The sequence below is a fragment of the Pelodiscus sinensis genome, chromosome 6 (genome assembly GCF_049634645.1).
Source record: "Pelodiscus sinensis isolate JC-2024 chromosome 6, ASM4963464v1, whole genome shotgun sequence".
NCBI lineage: Eukaryota > Metazoa > Chordata > Testudines > Trionychidae > Pelodiscus > Pelodiscus sinensis.
This window is the reverse complement of record NC_134716.1, coordinates 67,096,503-67,116,952: the sequence shown is the minus strand read 5'-3', so window position 1 is coordinate 67,116,952 and position 20,450 is coordinate 67,096,503. Positions and strand designations below refer to the sequence as shown.

General features: G+C 40.8%; 1 protein-coding gene across 5 annotated transcripts in view; it reads left to right on the top strand.

Moving 5' to 3' along the window:
• Positions 1-20,450, top strand: part of PAM (peptidylglycine alpha-amidating monooxygenase) — a 262,884-nt gene that overhangs the window by 225,824 nt on the left and 16,610 nt on the right. For all 5 annotated transcript variants that reach the window (XM_075932068.1, XM_075932066.1, XM_075932070.1 and 2 more), the window contains 6 exons: positions 6,315-6,431; positions 8,835-8,907; positions 10,141-10,348; positions 11,317-11,517; positions 15,773-15,891; positions 20,062-20,161. In XM_075932068.1, coding sequence (XP_075788183.1) covers positions 6,315-6,431; positions 8,835-8,907; positions 10,141-10,348; positions 11,317-11,517; positions 15,773-15,891; positions 20,062-20,161 — 818 coding nt within the window. The remainder of the gene's footprint in view (positions 1-6,314; positions 6,432-8,834; positions 8,908-10,140; positions 10,349-11,316; positions 11,518-15,772; positions 15,892-20,061; positions 20,162-20,450) is intronic.

Here is a 20,450-nt window from a genome sequence, read left to right as displayed (position 1 = left end):
TGTGGTATATTTAAATAATTGACTCTGCTATTTATTGAACATATTTTCTTTGGGCAGAGAATGGACATAGAATGTTCCTACAAATTATAGTTAGATATGGGGAGGGTGAATGGTTACATGTAATAAAAGAGTATCCCTAACACTGGGGATTTTTAGAACAGTAATAAGTTAGTGTGACGTGCTTCCCCAAAACAAATTTTGATCCACTCATTCGATAAAAACTTCACTGTGTTTTTGTGTCCCATAAAACGTATGGCTCTAAAAATTGTGATTTCTTCACTGTTTGGGATTTAAGGGAGAAATAAAATGTGATCCCAAAAGTAATAGCAACTTATTTGTAACAAAATATCTGAGAAATTTAAAAGATTAGATGTGAGCTACTATTTTGGTGTTACAGACCATAAATGTAGTTCCTCCTGCTACACTGCAAGATGTAGTCAGTACACTGGATAGACTTTTTCCAAGTGCCTGAATGACTGCCTTTCAGTAGGACTGGTGCGCATGAGTTACTTAAGTAGTATTGAAAATGCCACCCACTATCTTTCAAGCCAAATTCTACTGCTGAATGAATATTTTTGTTATGGAACTTATGTTGAAATCAATGTATATGTGCAGCTGAGAATAGAATGTAGCCTGTAAAAATATGCATTTTATTGTTGATGGCATTGATCGTGTGCATAAAACAACGTAAACAAAATGATTATATTCTAAAACATTCAGTAAAAAGAAAAAAATGCAGCATCTCTACTAGGGAGGTTGTGGAATCTCCATCTCTGGAAATATTTAAGCTCAGGTTAAATAGACATTTATCAGGGATGGTCTAGACGGTACTTGGTCCTGCCATGAGGGCAGGGGGCTGGACTTGATGATCTCTTGAGGTCCCTTCCAGTTCTAGTGTTCTATGATTCTAAACATGGCTTACTGTATCTTACGAGTAACCTGTTCTACATATAGGTACACATAAACATGACACTAAACAGTATATTTGTTTCAACTTTTTGATGAATTTTACTTTTTTCATAATTAATAGTCTCTCTAAAAGATTGTACTATTTTGATAGATTATTTTACAGCCTTCTTTGCTTGAGAGAGCTGTCTCCTGTCCCTGTAATGAAAAGAGTACATTTGATTACAGCTTTTAGCCAATAGACTACTATGATGGATAAGAAATAAATCTTTTAAGTCTCTTGTGTAGCATATCAAAGTGATCTTTCTATCTGAAGTTTATATAGACTGTGATTTGAAAGGGCAACACATACGTAGGTTGTGTTATTCAGGCTTCAACTGAGAGCTTATATTGAATTGATTTTTTTTTTATCTCCCTTCCCACACATGCACATAAATGCTTGTTTTTGTGTGATTGAAGAAAGAGTTGAATCAAAAACATTTAAAAATAATTGGCAGTTATTGTTACTGTGTGACTCCTATCATCATTTGTCTTTTCTGAAAATTGTGTTTTGAGAGTTTGGCAATTACGATACATAGACCCCAAGTCCAAAATCCACAACTGGAAAATGAGCCTAGCAATGGTGTCTGGTATATGTATAGAACAGCTTTAAAATTCCTTTCCAGCTTCTGAAAGCATGTTTCTCTTGGAAAATAATTTCTGCCACAGGTAGCATATTTTTAAATATTATATTGGATGCTGCTCATTCTACGTGGGGTCAGCCTTAACCCTGAGGATAGCTGAGGGAACTGGTTAGGACGTAATGCGGTGTTAGATGTGCCTGGAAGGGGAAACATGGAGAAGCAAAGCAGGAAAACACACACAATTCTATATTAATCTTAACCAAGTTAATGTTTATGATTGGCTGCTAATATGCAAAGCCATTAGTTGAATATAATATCCTTCATTAAATCATAAATTTGATGAATTCTGGGCCTTGAGGTTCAATTCATTTTTACTGAGGGAGTATTTCACCAGCATACTACATGAAAGAAGCAAACAAAAATGTTCAGTGCTTTAGGCATTGCACAAATGGTTCCAATGTATTATTAATCTGTGCTTTAAAACATAGTCTCCTCAGACAGCTAAATGCATCTGAGAAAGGTCTGTATGGTTTATAAGGCAAGCTCTGTATGCTTTAGAACACTAAACTAGGCAGTTTAATATTGTTGAACAATGGTAATCCCTATAATCCAGGGTGAGTTTATAAATTGTTCTGTTCCTTCTGTGAATCTGAGGTGATTTTACACTTTTTTCTTAAATGAATCAAACATCCTGTCACACAATCACTACAGATCAGCTTTTCCTGTTTTATAAAGTATGTGCTATTCAAAGTGAAAAGATTAGAGCTGTTCAGTCAATTTTATTGAGTGATTTTTACAGTTTTATAATAAAAATGCAGTCTGGTTATATGATTTCTAAAATATGTAATACAGGAATTAAATCAGATTTTTTGAACTGTAAGTCTCTTGTGATCTGAAAGCCTCTCAAAGTGGCATTCCTAATTAGCAATGGCTAGAAATATTAATTTAGAATGCTGAGCCCAATGTTACAACTATGGAGGATTCTAATCCTAAAGTGACTTCTGGAGCTATGTGTTGTAGGACAGTAGAAATCAGGTTCTCTGCAAAAATGGCTTGTCTGCTTTCTGATGGAGTAGATACCAGATTCGTCATAATATTAGGGCTTGTCTGTACAATCATTATCGCAAATTAGCACCCCTTCATTTGTATCATACACTAGCTATGGCTTGTGGACCCAGTTACTGTGCATTAAAAGTTCCCTTCTGCACTTTAATCTGTTTCTGTTTTAAAGAAGGGGTAGATCAAAATACACGAGAGAACTTGTGAAGCATGGCAGCAGGGTCTAATTCAGGTATTCAGTGCAAAAAAGACTATTGTCCAACCATACCAAAAGAAAAACAGAAAATAGAGTATTTGGATTTAATTAGTCCTCAACTTTATTAGCAGATGTCTGGGGCTACAGCAGATAAGTGTATAGAGCAGGTAACCTTCTGTTTATTCTGAAATTAACAGAACCTTACCTTGCCAGGACTTTACCATCCACCCTCCCCCCTTGTAGGAGGAGTACGGTGGGCTTGGCTCCCTACCATTGCAACCAGAGGAGCCCCAAACCTCACAGCTTTCTGTCCCTTTAACCAGCACCTCCTTTTTAAGTCCTTTGCAGACCATTTGTTGGTCAGCGGAAGCCTTCTCTATAGAGAGTACCTGCCCTGAACATCCTCCTCACACTTACCAAATAAGTTGCAACATATGGCCTAGCCATACCTTTTGCACTCGCCGTAATAAGTCTTCCCTGACCCCCACGGTGGAGTAGGTAAATAAAACCTCACTGCACTGAAACCAATATGCTGGTGAGGGGAAAAAATCATTTCCAGACCCCCCCCCCCCCCCAAAAAAAAAGGGTAACTGGCACAATGCTGACAGCAGGCTCAAACTCTACCTGATCATCACTCCTCGGAGGGAAGGAAGGTGGGTGCTGCCCTGCTTTTTGTGGAAAGAAAGGGATTTCCAGCACTAGCACTTGCATTTTTAAAGTCTTCCACCCTTACATTCCCGGGGGTAAGTCAGCACTGAAAAGCTGACCACTATCCACATTTTGCAGCAGTTTCTGACCCTGCTTCTCTCCACCACCACCCCTGCCACAAAGCACCACCGCCTTCCTCTGGCAATCCTGGACATTGCCCCTGTTCCCTCCCCCCCTCCCCTAACCAATTTCATTACAGGGTGGTCAGTGTGGGAAGAGCTGTGCATTCCAGTTTGCCTCCAACTAAGTGTTCATATAGACATACTACTTTGCACTGCCCAGTAGTAGATTTTTTTTCATTAGCATTATCAGCACCATTGCTAGCAAGGAGGTTGGATTGTAATTATGGAAATACATGAAGAATGGATTTAGAGCTAACAGCATAATATGGAGGACTCCAGATATACTCTGATCTTAGGTCAGAATGCTTACTGGAAAAATCATTCTATTAAGGGTAAGCAAAGCATTTACTAGTGTGATATTAAAGTGTTATGCCTCGTGGGTTAGATTTTAGACCTAATTTAGTCTGCATGGTCAGTATTTCTGTTCCCCCTCAATAATTTAAACAAAAGAAAGTCAAACTGTGTGGTTCCATGATCACACACAAGGAAGTATAATATATTAGGCCTGAGTTTTTTTTTTTTTTAAGGAACACAAAGTTCATTTGTCAGATGCAGAGGCTAATAACTGGCTGAATGGCTTTAACAAATGGATTAGGCAGGAAACAGCCACCAGGCAGTGTGAATGGGGATGCAGCCATGGTAAGTGCTGAAGCCAGCTGTGTCCAATGCCGATAAGGATAAAAAGGAACAGTTCCCAGAGTTAAAGGAGAGCCAGGATTGCACTGCTCATCATTTAGAGCCGGGGTGTGGAACCTCAGGCCTGGGTGCCAGATGCAGCCCCCATGTTTGCCTGAATCCGGCCCCCGAGTCTCAAGACTCCAGCCTCCCCTACCATCCCACCACAGGGCAGGAGTGCACAAAATCTACTAACCTGGGCCTTCCTAGGCTCTGGTGTGCGAGGGGAATGTGGGGAGTGTCTTTCTCCTTCTCAGTCAGGGCCCACATGAATGAGGGTTTGGGGTTTTTTTTCTTTGTTTATTTGTTTTGCTGTTTGTTTTTTGCTTCTCACTTGTGTGTGGCCCTGATTGATTTTTCTGATGGTCAGCAGTCCCCAACCCAAAAAGATTCCCCACCCCTGCTTTAGAGTATGGCATAAAAGGGGAATTGATGTCTTTTTGTACTGAGATCCTTTCTTAGGAACCTCTACCCCACTGATGCAGGAGAGATGGGGAGAATTCATAAGTCAGCAGAGTCTTAGATTGTATGGTGGGCGTTGAGAGCATCGCATTGGACTTGGCTAAATTCCTGACAAGAGAGAATAGAGGACAGGACTAATAATGCCCCTCCCAGTGTTTCCCTGCATCTTGATGAATATCTTACTAGTAAGTGCCCTGCATCCATATGCAGGATTCTAGCACCTAACTTTAAGATGAAAAGAGTCTTCTAGAAACTGCCTTCCTGTTCATCATGACTGATAAGAAAAAGAAGGGATTTATTGGTGTTTTAAAAAAAAAAGACCTAGATGATTATTATGATATAACAAGTAGTGTCAGGTCATAGCATGATATACATTTTAATGACGTGGGAATATAACCCTAAAGATTTTCTATTTGTGGTTTGTGCATAAACTAAATAAACAAATCAACCAACTAATCAATAGATATGAGACACATCTGAGTAGTTTATCACCTTCCCAAATAAAAAACTGCACTGATAACTTCCCCATAACATTAAATATTTATACTGTAATGTATATAGTATTAATAGTTTTATTCACAGCCATGTCTGAAGCTTTGTAAAATACCTTCCTGTTTACCAAAATGTATTGATCTAAATTGGATTGAACTTGATAGGTACTAAGAAACAGCTTTAAAAAAAAAGTAGCAGTAATTCAAGTATGTTATATGTTTAAAGATTTTAGTCAGAAATTAAATTACATTTTCTACACCTAAATAGATTAAAATTTTGATGTGAAGAATTTCACTTTTATACACATAAGTGCTTAGCTTCCATGAATTCAGAGCACTTATTGAAATCAATTTATTAACAGAAGTGCATACGCTAATACTTTATTCTTTGTTAAGCACGTGGAATTTGATATCATAAAGTGATTCCTATGGATTTAAGAATTTTAATCTCCCTAAATTTTGAGTTAAAGTTAAAATGTTCTTGAATTTACTTTCTGTACACTTAAAATTGTTTTGGGGATGCAGTTGTAGAAAAGGGGATAATGTACATAGTATGTCATGCTTTACAATCAAACATTTTCTGAAAACTAGAAAAAGAAAGTAAAATGTAGTTGTTACTCTAATCAGCACCAGCAAGAGTATTAAAGTGCACAGGAAATTTATATAAATGAACATAGTTGAACAATTCAGTTTTAAGTCTTTCTTGGCAACTATCTACATGATTAATCTGAGAGGCATAAAACAATAAAACTACTCTTTGTCATTGCAAAGAAAATAAATTAGGTTGAAATTTTCTTTTTTTTAACACTGATTGAAAATACAGGATTGTCTTGGGTGTCTCTGTTCATTTTGATTACACACATTCACTGTCAATGGGTGCGACATCTGGGAGAAGTGCTGCCACCTAAGAAAGACTTCAGTGATAATTCAGGAGTGTAAGAAGATAAACAAAACCCTACAGAATTTAAGTGGTTTTCCCTGTTAGTCTATGAATTATACTGTAAATTATGTATCTTTGTTATGAATGGAAACTTCTAACATACTCACTTTGTATTTCAATATATCTGAATAGCTCATTTGACAGTAGCTTTGTTTATCAACAAAGAGGACTTGGACCAATTGAACAGAATACAATTCTTGTAATAGACCCAAGTAATGCAGAAGTACTTGATTCCACAGGCAAAAATCTGTAAGTCGTATTTTCTTTTATTAGTAAAACTTTTATATTTTGCGTATTATATTTCATCCTGAAGAGTTTAATCAGTATATTTGTTTATTCAGAAACTTTTGTCATGTTTTATCTCTTTCACTTTTGGGTTCATTTGTAAAAAAAAATTTAATCATCAGTCAGCATTGCCAACAACTGACAGCACATGAAAACCAAATTTGCTATTGCTACCCTCAGCTCACTAACAATGAAATACCCTTTATCTACTGACCCAAATTAACAAAAACTCATATGGAACAGACGTATTTGGCAGAGAATTGTAAAGGCTTTCCCTGGTGGCCACTCTGGCCAACACCAGAGAAACTCTATTGCCCCCCTCCTGGCCCCGGACCCCTTAAAGGGGCACGGGCTGGCTACGATGCCCGTGCCAGGGGCAAGCCTGCCAGCACCCAGCTAGCAGACCCTGCACCTGGCACGGCTTGAGCCAGCCACCCGATTCCCCCCAGCCCTCCCCCTCTTCCCGGGACCAGGCTGGTGGCTCCCGGGAGCTTGCCCGGGACCGCAAGAGGCGGGCATCCGCCTGGTCTAGTGCGGACATCGTGGACCTCGTCCACGACCTCCGCACTAGGCACAGGAAAGTGGCCGTCTAGGGCAGGAGAGCTGCCAGCCTGGCCACCCAGGAGTAGGTGTGCATGAAAATCAAAGTGGTCCACTGAGACCCCCGACCCTGAGCTTACAATGGCAGTACTGGGTTAGACCAAAGGTCCATCTAGCCCAGTAGCCTGTCAGCCGACAGCGGCCAACCCTAGGGACCCTGGAGGGGATGGACCGAAGACAGTGACCAAGCCATTTGTCTCGTGCCATCCCTCTCCAGCCTTCCACAAACTTTGGGCAGGGACACCACTCCTACCCCCTGGCTAATACCACTCCATGGACCCAACCTCCATCACTGTATCTCACTTCTCTTTAAACTCTGTTCTAGTTCTAGCCTTCACAGCCTCCTGTAGCAAGGAGTTCCACAGGTTGACTCTTTGCTTTGTGAAGAAGAACTTTCTGTTACTAGTTTGAAGCCTGCTACCCATTCCTTTCCTTTGGTGTCCTCTAGTCCTTCTATTATGGGAACTAATGAAGAACTTTTCTTTATGCACCCTCTCCACCCCACTCATGCTTTTATAGACCTCTATCCTATCCCCCCTCAGTCTCCTCTTTTTTAAACTGAAAAATCCCAGTCTCTTTAGCCTCTCTTCATATGGGACCTGTTCCAAACCTCTGATCATTGTAGTTGCCCTTCCCTCTCCCATCCTCTCTCTTCCCCTCTCCCACCTCCTTTTCCCAGTCTCCCCCAGTTTTGTTCAATAAAGAGAGATTCTATTTTTGAACACAATTGTCCTTTATTTTGTACATAAGGAAGGGGGGCTAGGGAGGGGTAAGTGGAAGGAGGTGAGGGAGGAATGGGGTACGAGCCCCCGATGGGGAGGACTGGGCTGGCTCTGTGGGCTTCTGGGGGTGGAAGCTCTCCTGCAGCCCCCCAATTGCCCCCTCTCCCCAGATGGCAGCCTGCAGCAAGTGCAGCCGGTCTGATGGCCAAGTGCTCTGATGTGGCCAGTGTGGGCACTCAGGGCACTCCGAGCCAGGACTGCTTTGCAAGCGGGGCACCCCTGAGAACTGTCTGTCCGGGGTGGGGGTCGGGTCCCTTTAAGCAAAGCCCTCGGCTAGCCTGAGCTAGCAGCTCCACGCTCGTAGTCCTCATCTGATGCCCTGCCGGCACTGCTTCCGGCCATCCTTAACCCTGGTTCAGGGTCCACTTAATGTGGACATGCTAGTTCGAATTAGCAAAACGCTAATTCGAACTAGTTTTTTAGTCTGGATCCGTTAGTTCGAATTAGCTTAGTTCAAATTAACTAATTTGAACTAAGTTAGTTCGAATTAGCGCTGTAGTGTAGACATACCCTTAGATAGCAGTAGGAGCATGGGTCATGATGAGCATAATCTTGAATTGCTCTTGGAAGAAAATTAGACATTAAGGATACGTCTACACTGCAGCACTATTTTGGGATAGTAGAGGTATCCTGAAATAGCTATTCCTCATCTTTTGACTGCGCCCGTTATTTAGAAATATAACAGGTTTTCTATTCCGACGTCCCTGTAAACCTCATTCCACGAGGAGTAGGAGATGTTTCAAAACAGCAATTTATTTCAAAATAAATGCTATGTAGACAGCACCAAATTTCAAAAATAAACAATTTCGAAATTCATTCAAAATAAGCTACACAATTTGCATAGCTCAAATTGTGTAGCTTATTCTTAGCTAAGGGTGTTGTATAGATGCACGCTAATGTAGATAATAGACCAGTCATGGATCATAAGTATCTGCCATATCACTTTCTTTTTTTAAACAAAGTTCTTTTAAATTTATGTTTGTAGATTTTATTTACCGCATGGCTTGAGTATAGATAAAGATGGTAACTACTGGGTCACTGATGTAGCTCTCCATCAGGTATGTGTAATGCTTTTCTAGAAGGACTATATGTGATTTGGCCAAGAGAGAGGATGCTGGAACAAGGGAGGGTGTTGAAGCAAGCTGGGGGTGCTGGATCTTGGAGGGGGGAGGGAAGTGAGGGGATTGGGATGGGGAGGGTCTGGGCAGTAGGGGGTACCTAACCTGTTTTTGTGCCCTCGTGCAGCAATGGCCACAGCCATGCTGTCCTGGCTGCCCTGGAGGGAGGCCTCATTACCGGGGACCTTGCTGCTGCGATTGATGCAGTCTGGGGCCACCCCAGAGACCCGGCTGCCACAGTGGTCTGGGGCCAGTCCTTGAGGCCCCACTGCTGCAGCCACGAGGTCCAGGGCCAACCCCGCAAGCCGGAGGTGTGCTGCTGCCGTGGCCACACGGCCCCAGACTGTGTGGCCTCGGCAGCACACCTCCAGTCTCCGGGGTTGGCCCCGAACCTCATGGCTGTGGCAGTGGCACCTCCAGGACTGGCCCCAGACTGCAGCGGCCATGGCAGCAGTACCTCCAGTCCCACCTGAGGCACCACTGAGGAGCCTCAGTCCCAGTACTGCCTCCTCCCACCGCAGCCTAACTTGCTGCAGGGAGGAGGAAGCACTCTCCAGCAGCGGCGCAGGGGAGATGGGGCAGGGCCGAGCTCCCTTCTGCATGCTGCTGAAAATCGGCTTGTGTGCCATAGGTTGCCAGCCCCTGCACTAGAGGGCAGAGCCTGGAACTTTCTTACAAGCCGGATACAGCCCACTGAGATGCTTTGCCCTCCCCTTCACTAAAGCCTTCTGTATGTGGTGAAATTCACTGGAGAAGCTTTAGCAGATTAAGCTCTTCTGGAATAACTTCTTGCATGGACACACTATCATGGCATAAAAGTGACTTAATATTAAGATGATTATTTTGCTATTGCAGAATAACTTACACTGGTCAGTTTCCCCATATAGCCAAGCATTAAATGTTCAGCTAACTCATTAGCTGAAATAGCTGATGTCTATATTTTATGTAGGTTTTTTTTTTCCAGAATCAACACTATTACATTCTTAATTATGGATTTCTTCATTGGACAATATGTATATAATAATCCTAATAAAATAAATGTGCATGTAAAATGTCCTTTATAGAGAGTAAATGTACACACGTTCCCTAAATAATCACAAAGACACTAGGCTAGCTATCATGTGACACTCTCTATAACTTGAAATCTCTTATGTTTTCCATTGACTACAAAAGGTATTCAAATTGAGAGTACATGATAAAGAACCTTTATTGATTCTGGGAAGGTCTTTGCAACCAGGCAGTGACAAAAATCACTTCTGTCAACCAACCGATGTGGCTGTGGATCCAGTCACAGGCAACGTTTATGTGTCTGATGGCTACTGTAACAGCCGAATTGTTGTGTTCTCTCCAAACGGGATGTTCATCATGCAATGGGGAGAAGGTACTGATTAAAGTTCTTGATGTATAACTAGCTACTGAAACCGCTGTGATCGTGAACTATTAAATGTAGCATATGTGAGATTCTTTACTATCATTATTTATTACTTCTTCATGTTAGAGTAATGCTCTCGGACCCTGATTGAATATCAGGGCATTGTTATCTCTTGAATGCCATCATACGTAATTCTACACACTGACATGTTGATTTTTTTCATGTGCTTTCTTTTAAAAAGCAGAAAGAAAATATTTTTATACATTTCCAGCACAATTATGCACATGAATTTACTATGTTATCAATAAAACACCTCTATTTGCATAAACATAATTTTTAAAAATGCTTGAATAAGAACTTAAGATTCTGAGGTGTTGTAACTTCTAGTTATGCGTTGACCTAGTTCTTTCAATTCCTAAAAATAATTGAATATGTTTAACTCAAGAAATTATAAATGGAACTTTGTTCTTTGCCAAGCATTTATAGTGAAATAGATAAATTCAGTATTAACATATATGCTTGATATTTATAGCAGGGGTGGGGAACCTAAGACCCGGGGACTGGATGCACCTCTCTTCCCCCCATCTTGCCTGGATCTGACTCCTGGGGCTCTGGATTCCTCCCCAACATTGGGGAGCCCACAAAATCTACTAGTCTGGGCCCCCCCCAGGTTTTGATGTGTGAAGAGAATGTGGGGAGTGTCTTTATCCTTCTTGGTCAGGGACCACGTAAGTGAGGGTTAAGGAGGGTTTTTCTGTAGGTCAGCAGTCCCCCGACCCCAAAAAAGTTCCCCACTCTGGTTTATGGTGATGTAAATTGATAACTCCATTTATTTTATCAGTATTAAAATTCTGGTGAATATGAGAATCATGTGTGTTCTATCCCCCACAGTTATATTGCACAATTTAGAATAATGTTGTTTCTATCCAAAGATGATTATTTCAGATTGTGAATTTGTGGGATATTTTCTTTTATAGAGACTTCAGTAGGCAAAGCCAAACCTGGTCAGTTCCAAATCCCTCACAGCTTAACACTGATACCCGAGTTTGGTCAGCTATGTGTAGCTGACAGAGAAAATGGACGAATTCAGTGTTTTAGGTCAGAAACTGGAGAATTCACAAGAGAAATCAAACACAAATTGTTTGGAAGAGAATTATTTGCAGTTTCATATACTCGAGGTAATAGCTTTTTCACATTTTTTGCACTTTAAAATATATATTTAATCTCTTTGATATCACAACACACAATATGATTTCATTAAGAGATACTATCAAATATTTTAGATTAAAATTTTGTTCAGTTTCAAAATTATAGTTTGAGGGGACATTATTTTGCAACTGTTTAATTTTGGACAAAAGCTTCTATTCCATTTCTGAGAAACTATGATGAAATTAGCCTCCTTAAATGTAATACCAAGAAATAGACAGTGTTGTTTGCACTTTTTTGCCATAGGGATTGCACAGTCCATTAGAGAAACAGCAGAAAAGATTTTCAAAACAGCAGGAAGAGAAATTGCTAGATTTCTTAGAGAACAATAATAAAAATCAGAGAATAAACAATTGCATGATGATGTTCCTGTTCTTAAATATCAAAGCTTAAAAAGAATCATCCACTTTGATGTCTTGTGCACCTATATTCTGTACACCTATATTCTGGGGCCTGGAAACTCAAAAGTAAAAAGTAGGCATTAATACTTTCTAAGGCTTTTAAGCAGCTTCACATTCTCAATCAGGTTTGAAATCTGTATTAGTTGCTCCTATTTGAGCACATGTTGCTTGTTTTGTATGAGGAAAAAGATGTATCTGGGAATGAAAGGAGAAAAATGTGCAGTAAAAGAAGATGACAGTGATTAGAACAAAATAACTGGAGCAGGAAGTAGAAAATAGGAGGAAAAATAAAAGGGTGCAGGGAATAGGAAGATAATAAACCAAAAGGAGGAAAGAATCCCCCATACTTAAAACAACACTTCTTGTCAGTCACTAGCAAGAAATACTGCTTCCTGAAGAGCCAGTTCAGAGATTTGGAAGTGCCAAAGTTCTAGAAAAGAGCTGAAACATCATAAATGTGTTTCTGTTCATGTTGGACACAACTGGAAGCAAGAACACTAAATGGCATGGTGATTTGAGAGGATCTTCTATGCTCTCAAGTGAGCATATTGTAACCAATCTACCATTACAGCACCTTTTGAAGTAACCAATTAGCCATTTTGCTAGACTAGCATGCCATCTTTCATCATTAGGAGTGGGGTGAGGGGTCCATTCAATGCAAAAGGTGCCTGCTGGTGAAATCTCTAGGTTAGGTCTTTACTAGGGGGCAAAGTTAAGCTAAGATAAGCAATTCCAGCTATGTGAATAGTATAGCTCAATGTTTCTCAACCAGTGGTACAAGTACCCTTAGGGGTACTTGAGAGAAGTCTGGGGGGGGGGGGGGTATGTCAACAAACATGAAATTTGAAGAAAACTGAATTTTTGTGTTAAGTCTTACAGTGCTTTATTATTTTTGTACTTTTTACACTCAAAAATGTCATCTCCCACCTGGCTACAATTAAGTTGCTTAAACAAATGTGTTGCAATGGTAGAAACAAAATTTGTGTGTCTGAAAACTGTAGGTACTGGGGGTACTTATAATTTTTTTTTTTTAAAGGGATACTTCATAAAAAAAAAGGTTGAGAAACACTGGTGTAGCTAGAATCGATACACTTTAGTTTAAATTTCCAAAGTGTCCTCACTGCAGGGGGTCAACAGGAGCACCCATTGGCTGCAGATCACCATTCCCACGAGTGAGAGCTGCAAGAAGCAGTGCGGCCTGGGACACTGCTTTTTTTTTTTTTTTTTGCGGCTCCCATTGGCTTGGAATGGCGTTCCTTGTCCAATGGGAACTACAAGCAGCTGTACCTGTGGGTGCACAGGTAAATAAACCTCCAGTGGCCTGCCAGGTCCTAACCCTAGCAAACAGTGTTCAGCCCACAGGTCATTTATTGCACACCCATGGTATAGAGGGTGCTCTTATAAATGTTGTGGTTGGTATCAAAATGTGGGGTTGGAACTGTTTTGGAGGATAGGATTGGAATTCAAAATGATCTGGATAAACTGGAAAAATGGTAAATAGGATGAAATTCTTTAAGGACAAATACTAAGTACTCCATCTAGGAAAAAATAATCCATTACACAGATATAAAATGGGAAATCACTGCCTCGGAAATAATATTGTGAAAAGGGATCCGAAGGTTATAGAGAAGCACAGCTAAATCTGAGTCAACCGTGTGACAGTGTCGGGGAAAAAAGCAAACGTTATTCTATGATGCATTAGCAAGAGTGTTGTAAACAAAGCACAAGAAGTAGTGCTTCCACTCTACTCTTTGCTGATTAGGCCTCAGCTGGAGTAGTGTTTCTAGTTCTAGGCACTATATTTGAGGAAAGATATGAACAAGTTGGAGAAGGTCCAGAGAAGAGCAACAAAAATGATTAAAAGTTTAGAAAATTAAGACTAATGAGGAAAGATTGAAATAAATTGTTTGCTTAGTATGGAAAAGATAAGACAGAGAGGGGGACATCACAATTTTCAAGTATCTAAAAGACAGTTATGAGGAGGCAGGTGAAAAATTAGTCTCCTTAACATCTAAGGATGGGACAAAAAGCAATGGGTTTAAACTTCAGGGAGGGAGATTTACGTTGGATATTAGGAAAATCTTCTGTATTGTGAGGGTGGATTACCACTGGAATAAATTGCCTAAGGGTGTTGTGGGATCTCCATCATTGGAGATTTTTAAGAGAAGGTTAGACAAACAACTGTCAGGGATGGTCTATGTGGTGCTTGGTCCTGAACTGGGAAGAATGGGACTCAATGACCTGTAGAAATCCCTTCCAATTCTGTGCTCACACACAGATGCTCTAACTGTGAATAGGGTGCCAGTTGGTGTATTTTATTGTGAGGGTCTAGACCAGTGTTTCCCAAATGGGAAACTAAGGGTTCCACAAAAAAGTTTTACTCCCCCGCCCCCTGCAAAGCCTGTAGGCAGCTACCATTGGAGCTTTGCCAGCGGGAGCGGGCTTCTGGGGGCATGCGGTTCTAGTCGCTCCACGACCCACTGCAGCTGCCCCACTACTGCGCACCACATAGCTCCCTCCTCACCCCGCAGGACTGCCCCTGCCCCACGGGGCCTCTGGTGCCACACAGCTTCCTCCTCCTCCTCATGTGCAGGCAGTGGCTTGTTACAGCAGCTGCTGCTGTAGGGACGGGAGGGGTGTCTGGGTCCGAGGTGCCGAGTAGCCACTTCTGGACCTTGGCATTTTTAAACTTCTGCTTGCGCCCCGACAGGGGCTGCACGGAACTTGGCTGGGGCTCTACCGCCCCCCGGGGCATGCTTGGGCCTACTGCTCCCCGTGCGCTGCGGCTCTCTCTCCCTCGCACCCCATCCCACCCTGCTGGGGAAGTGGCAGAGTCTGGTCTGGTAGGGAAGGTCAGGCTTTCTACATCCGCACCCCCTCCCACTCCCGTGCCAGCGGGAAACCTGACCTGCTGCTGCAGCTGTGCTGAGATCCCCGCTGCATGGGGGGGGGGAGCGGAACTGAGTTCCATCTCCTGCCCCCCTGATGGGGGAACAAGAGCATGTTGCTTGGAGGCTTTCCCTGCTGCAGCGGGGTACAAAGCCAAGTAAAAATCCCCTTTCGTGCCCAGACCTTACACCCAAATCCCCCTCACTCACTTCCCTTTCCCCACCAAGACACAACATTCCCAGCTTACTCTGACACCCTGCTCCATATATAAAACTGTTATTAGGGGTTCCGTGAAATTCTTTCGAGTTTAAAAGGGTTCCATGGCCAAATAAAATTGGGAAACACTGGTCTAGACCAAACCAGCCTGTATACTGAGACGAGAGGTTAAATAAGCTTTTAAAAGGAAAAGAAGCAGGGCTTCTTTACCTTGACCCCTTAATGATTATAGATGGCATTTTTCCAGGGAAGAGCTCCAGTTCATTTCTGCTAGATTTCAAATTTCTAGGGAATTAATATGGTTTTTTTTATATTTTTTCCCTTACTCTGTTTATTTTGAATCTGAGTGTGTCCAAATAAACCCTCTAAAAGGGTTTTCCTGTTTCATCCCATTGGGTTGCACAGCCTACAGCTCTCCTCAATTTAATTTAAATAAACATTTTGGTGTGTGTGGAGCACTTGTTCTTCCCTGGTTGGTTCTGATCAGGCTGTCACTAGGGGAGCACAGGGCCAGGGGCAACCCCCCCTTCCAGTGCCTCAGGTGCGGAACCAAGAGCAACCTGCCCACTTCATTGCTCACTGGGGAGGCTTCTTTGAGCCATCCTATGGAGGGGATGACACAGCTTCTGAATCTGTCTCTTTGAGGCAACTTTTTCATTTATGTTCTTTTGTACATAGAAGAAAATCATCTGTACTAAAGAATGCATGTTTATTGTTATAGGTGGCCTGCTCTTTGCAGTTAATGGAATGCCGCATCCTGGAGACATAGAACCATTGCAAGGGTTTGTGATGAACTTTTCCACTGGAGAAATAATTGACACTTTCGTTCCTGTTAGAAAGGTACAGTATTGCACAATGTTTGGTGCATTAGCACATGGGTACACTGATGTCTATCTAGCATGTACTTCATACAAACTTTAACATTTAGCAGGATGATTCATGAGTTTGAGGCTACTGAATTATACTGTATTTACTATATTTTTTCTTCATATACCCTAAAATGCCATTTGTACACTGTAGATCAGGTGAAACCCCAGAACACATGAAGTTTCAATATAACAGCTGCACCTGACATAAATTGCTATGTGAATATTGCCATTCAGAGAAGAAAATAAGTAATTTTTTATCTGTATTGAGCCATGCCTTTCAAGTTACCGGTAGTATAAAGGAAGTAGAGGTTCCGAATTGTTCTTATTTGTATACAGTAATAATATCCTAATATAAAAAAGAATAGTGCTCCTGTCTGCGGTTATAAATTTATATAATGTGACTACATGTCGTCTTTGCAAAAGAAATAGAACTGTAGGATTACAGATTTTCACTGTAGCAATGTTGTCATTTAAAATTATTTTTAAATATGATGAAACTTCACATGGCCTGTCATAAATCAAAGTAGGTGTGTTAGAAGTTGCTAGTATTGTGTGTCTCATATCCTGATTAAATGTGTAAGAGTTGTAAATGTGTAACTGCTGAAACTTTTTGGTAGGAGTCAGCTCCCCACATGTACCACCTGCCCCCCCTCTGCACTGCTGCCCTGTACCTGCGGGGGCAGGCGGGAGCCGGGACTCACGGGGAGACTGCTTTTAAACTCAGGCTCATCAGTTAACCATTTAATCGTGTATGCTAACACAGTCCTAGTTCTCAGTGATCTTAAATTGCCATGTGTGCATGTACAATTCTATAAATGAAACAAACATTCATATTTTTTCATAAACTTGTTTAGGAAGATTCCACACTGTAATTTATACTGTTTAGTTTTTGTGTCACTTGTGTTTCCGGGGAGAGAAAGGCCTTACAAGATTGTGTAGATGTGCTTATGTTTTGAGAGGGAGCATATCTTGATAATCAGGACAAAGTTCTGAGCTGACTTCCTTAATTATATCTGCAAACTTTTCATGCACACTTAATGATTATTGCTGAAAATGTGGTTCTTCTTCCCAGGAGGTAGATGAATGGAAGCCATTTAATCTCCAAGTCAATATTTCTTCATAAAACATTTTTCAGGTTCTTAAAATAAAAACAAGTAAAGCATTCATCTGCAACCTTTCTCCTAGGAAGTGACAAATAATCTAAAACCATTTGCCATGGGGGAGGGAGATCTTATATTTATTAGTAATTTGACAGCATAACTCAAATGCTTATAGTTAATATGTATATTCCTTCTGCATCATTCTCCACTCTGTTCCGGAGATTGAGGATAATTGTCCCATATCAGTTGATGGTCACATATATTTAATGTGACTTTTTTTCCTCTGTGTATAACAGGTCATTATTGGGATTCTCAGGTTATGGATATATTGATCAGTTCTAAAGAAATAGGTCACTTTTCAGAACTAAATGGGACCAGTTCAACCTTTCATTCAGGCTTTCTTGCTGGAAATGAAAAGTCTTGATGTGACAGTTGGTTCCTTGTTGCTGAACAGGAAGCTGATTGTAACTAGGAAGTATAAAAATCCCCAAATTAGTCTGAAAGAGAATGATTTACATCTGAAAACTGAGAGAGAGGATGTACTTACTACACTCATGTGAACACTTATCTAACAAGAGATCAGTTGACTTCTGTGCCTTGAACAATGTGAAAAATATCTGGAAAAGGCAGGAACATTTGCTTCTCTAAAGATATTTCTAAAGGATTCTTGCTTCTGCATCAATAGTTCCTCAGTGCAAGATTCATGAAACTGTCTTAGGCCAGACCCACACTATGGGAGAAAGTCAACTTAAGGTATGAAATTCCAGCTACGTAAAACTAGACTCACTAAATCAAACTCTGGAAGTTTGACTGCCGCAACGCCAGTCTTCAGAGAAGTAAAGACATGATCATAGCCCTGAGTGGGATTAATACTTGAGGGGTAGCAGAAGAGCACATAGCAGCCTCCCTGCTGAACATTCTGCAATAGTAGTATCAACTGAAAAAATATTTAATTTTCCATTTTCCCCTAAAGTAAATCAGTTTTAAATTACACAAGAAATAAATAGTGTCTTAGAATTTACTCAACACACAGCAGTTTATTGCTTCTCGTGGAAATCCTTTATTTAACTAGGTTACAGACACTAAGGATAGCATTCTGGGCAAGAAACTAGTTTGATGTTTAAAGCCAAATGGAAGAAGAAATTGATCTCTGCAGATGAAAGGGCAAATGTCCACTTTTATTATTATTTTTGCTTCTCTCTGTTTCATCTTCTTCCCTCTCATCTCCCATGATTTTTTTAACTTGGAAGAGATTACCACTTTCAGAAGACACTACCACAGTGGGTTTTATGAGAACCAGTTATAATTGAAGCTACAAGGTGGACTTGAATTAACACTTTTATGTACCTTGATATTGCCTCTGGTTTATCTTCTAGACTGTGTTATCTGGCACATGAAACAACACAGGTTTTACTGTATATTATCTGGCACGCCCAGGGATTAGAGCGTGCCTGTAATCTAAAAATTCTGGTCATCTAAGGCGGGTGGGGAGACGTGTGGGCCTACGGGGGGGGGGGGGGGGGGCAAGGCATGGGAGTTGTGCGGGGACCAGGATGTGGCCTGCTAGGGAGGGCCACAAGCCACAGACGGGATGCAGCCTGGTGAGGTGGGGTGGAAGCTGGGAGGCGGGGGCAGCCTTCCAGGTGGGGGGGCGGGGAAGGATGTGTGGGAACCTCAGGGGGGCAGGCCTGCCGGGGGTGCCAGGAGCCACAGGGAAGCTGGCCTGCTGGGGTGCTAGGACCTGCGGGGGGAGCCGAAATTCACTTGTCTGAGGAGCACTTAAAGGGCCCGTTTCCTTTTTTTATTTTGTTTTGTTTTGCTTTTCCCAGCATCAAAAATTTGCCAGTTTCTACAGATTGCCGGATGCTTAAGTTCCAGATAGCGCAGGTTTTACTGTATTAATAATTAGTTCTGGTAAATTATGCAACGTCATGAAGCTAAGAGTGAAAATGTTTGCTAATATGCTAACATAGGATCCCTTCATCCACCTATTCCAAGGGTTATATATGCAGTTTTTTGTACCAGTATTTAATATATTAGTATGTAAAATATTCAGCAATAATTATTTACAATAGTCAGACATAATTAGCTAGGCTTGATGACATGGTGGATGGATATCATATGCATCATGTAAGAAACAAGATCAGCCTTGTGATTCTTATTTCCACACACATAGGAAATACTCTCACTGTTCTTCACTCCCACATCTCAATCCTTGAAAACTGCAAGAGGGAGGGAAAGAGGTATGGAATTTTCCATGATGCTTAGTGTGTGCAGTAATTGGTATCATTATTGACTTGAAATATATAGAGACCTTATGAGAGAGAAGGCAAACTGATTCTGTTGACACACAACTCTTGGGCCCACTTCTTAATGTCCTAATTTTATTCTACTTTAAATTGGTGGCAGGTACGTGATTCTGTATCAATATTTGCAGTTGCTGTAGTGATGAAATACACATGCATTATGTTCCAAAACACCTACATTAAAATATCATCAAGCACTCAAAAGTTAGGAAATGCCAATTGCTCATACAAACATGTAGAGTTGTATACATGAAAAAACATTAGTGCTTATTCGATTTCTATAAAATATACATACTTATGTGATGGCAATACCTATTTGCCACTTTCTTTCCCTTTTGTCTATCTACTTCATTTATAAACAAGTTAACTTTTTATTTAATTGTATAGTACTTAATGTCCACACACAGTTCTTTAAATATTTAATCAAAATATTGACAAAAATGGACTGTGCAAAAAAGTGTCAATCATAATGTACAGCATGTCTGGTATCTAATCTAAATTCTGTATAAATCATGACAATAACTATTGTCCCTGGAGGAAGTGAATACTTGATGGAGATGTAATTCCTGTCTCTTCTCTTCTTTTTAAGATCTGACATCAATATCAGCTACAGCTCCCATTATGTGAGAGCTAAATTTGGCTCAGTATTTCAAATTTTTTAATACATTTTTGTGATCTAATTCTAATTCAGTGTGTAGTCATTCAGAAATGATTTATGGCTGTTTATCTTTACAGACCTTTGAGATGCCACATGACATTGTTGCTGCAGAAGACAAAACAGTGTATGTTGGAGATGCTCATGCCAAAACAGTATGGAAGTTCACTGCCACAGAAAGTATGTTTTGACTTGTACTTTAAAAGACACTTACCTGAATCCATGTTCTTAGTGACTGACTTCCCTTATCCATTGTCTATCCCCTGATTAATTAAAGATTAGAGTCCTTGCTTTAGCTAAACATCTGCATTTTCTTTTTCCATGTTCACCTTCACATCTCTATGCTTAAAATAAGCATATTTAGCAAAAAACAAAAAAACACAACACCACCTGTCTGCTCTTTTTACCAGTCTCAAACACTGTGATTTGGCATGTTAACTGTCTTGGCTAGAGGTGTCGTTCTCTGAGA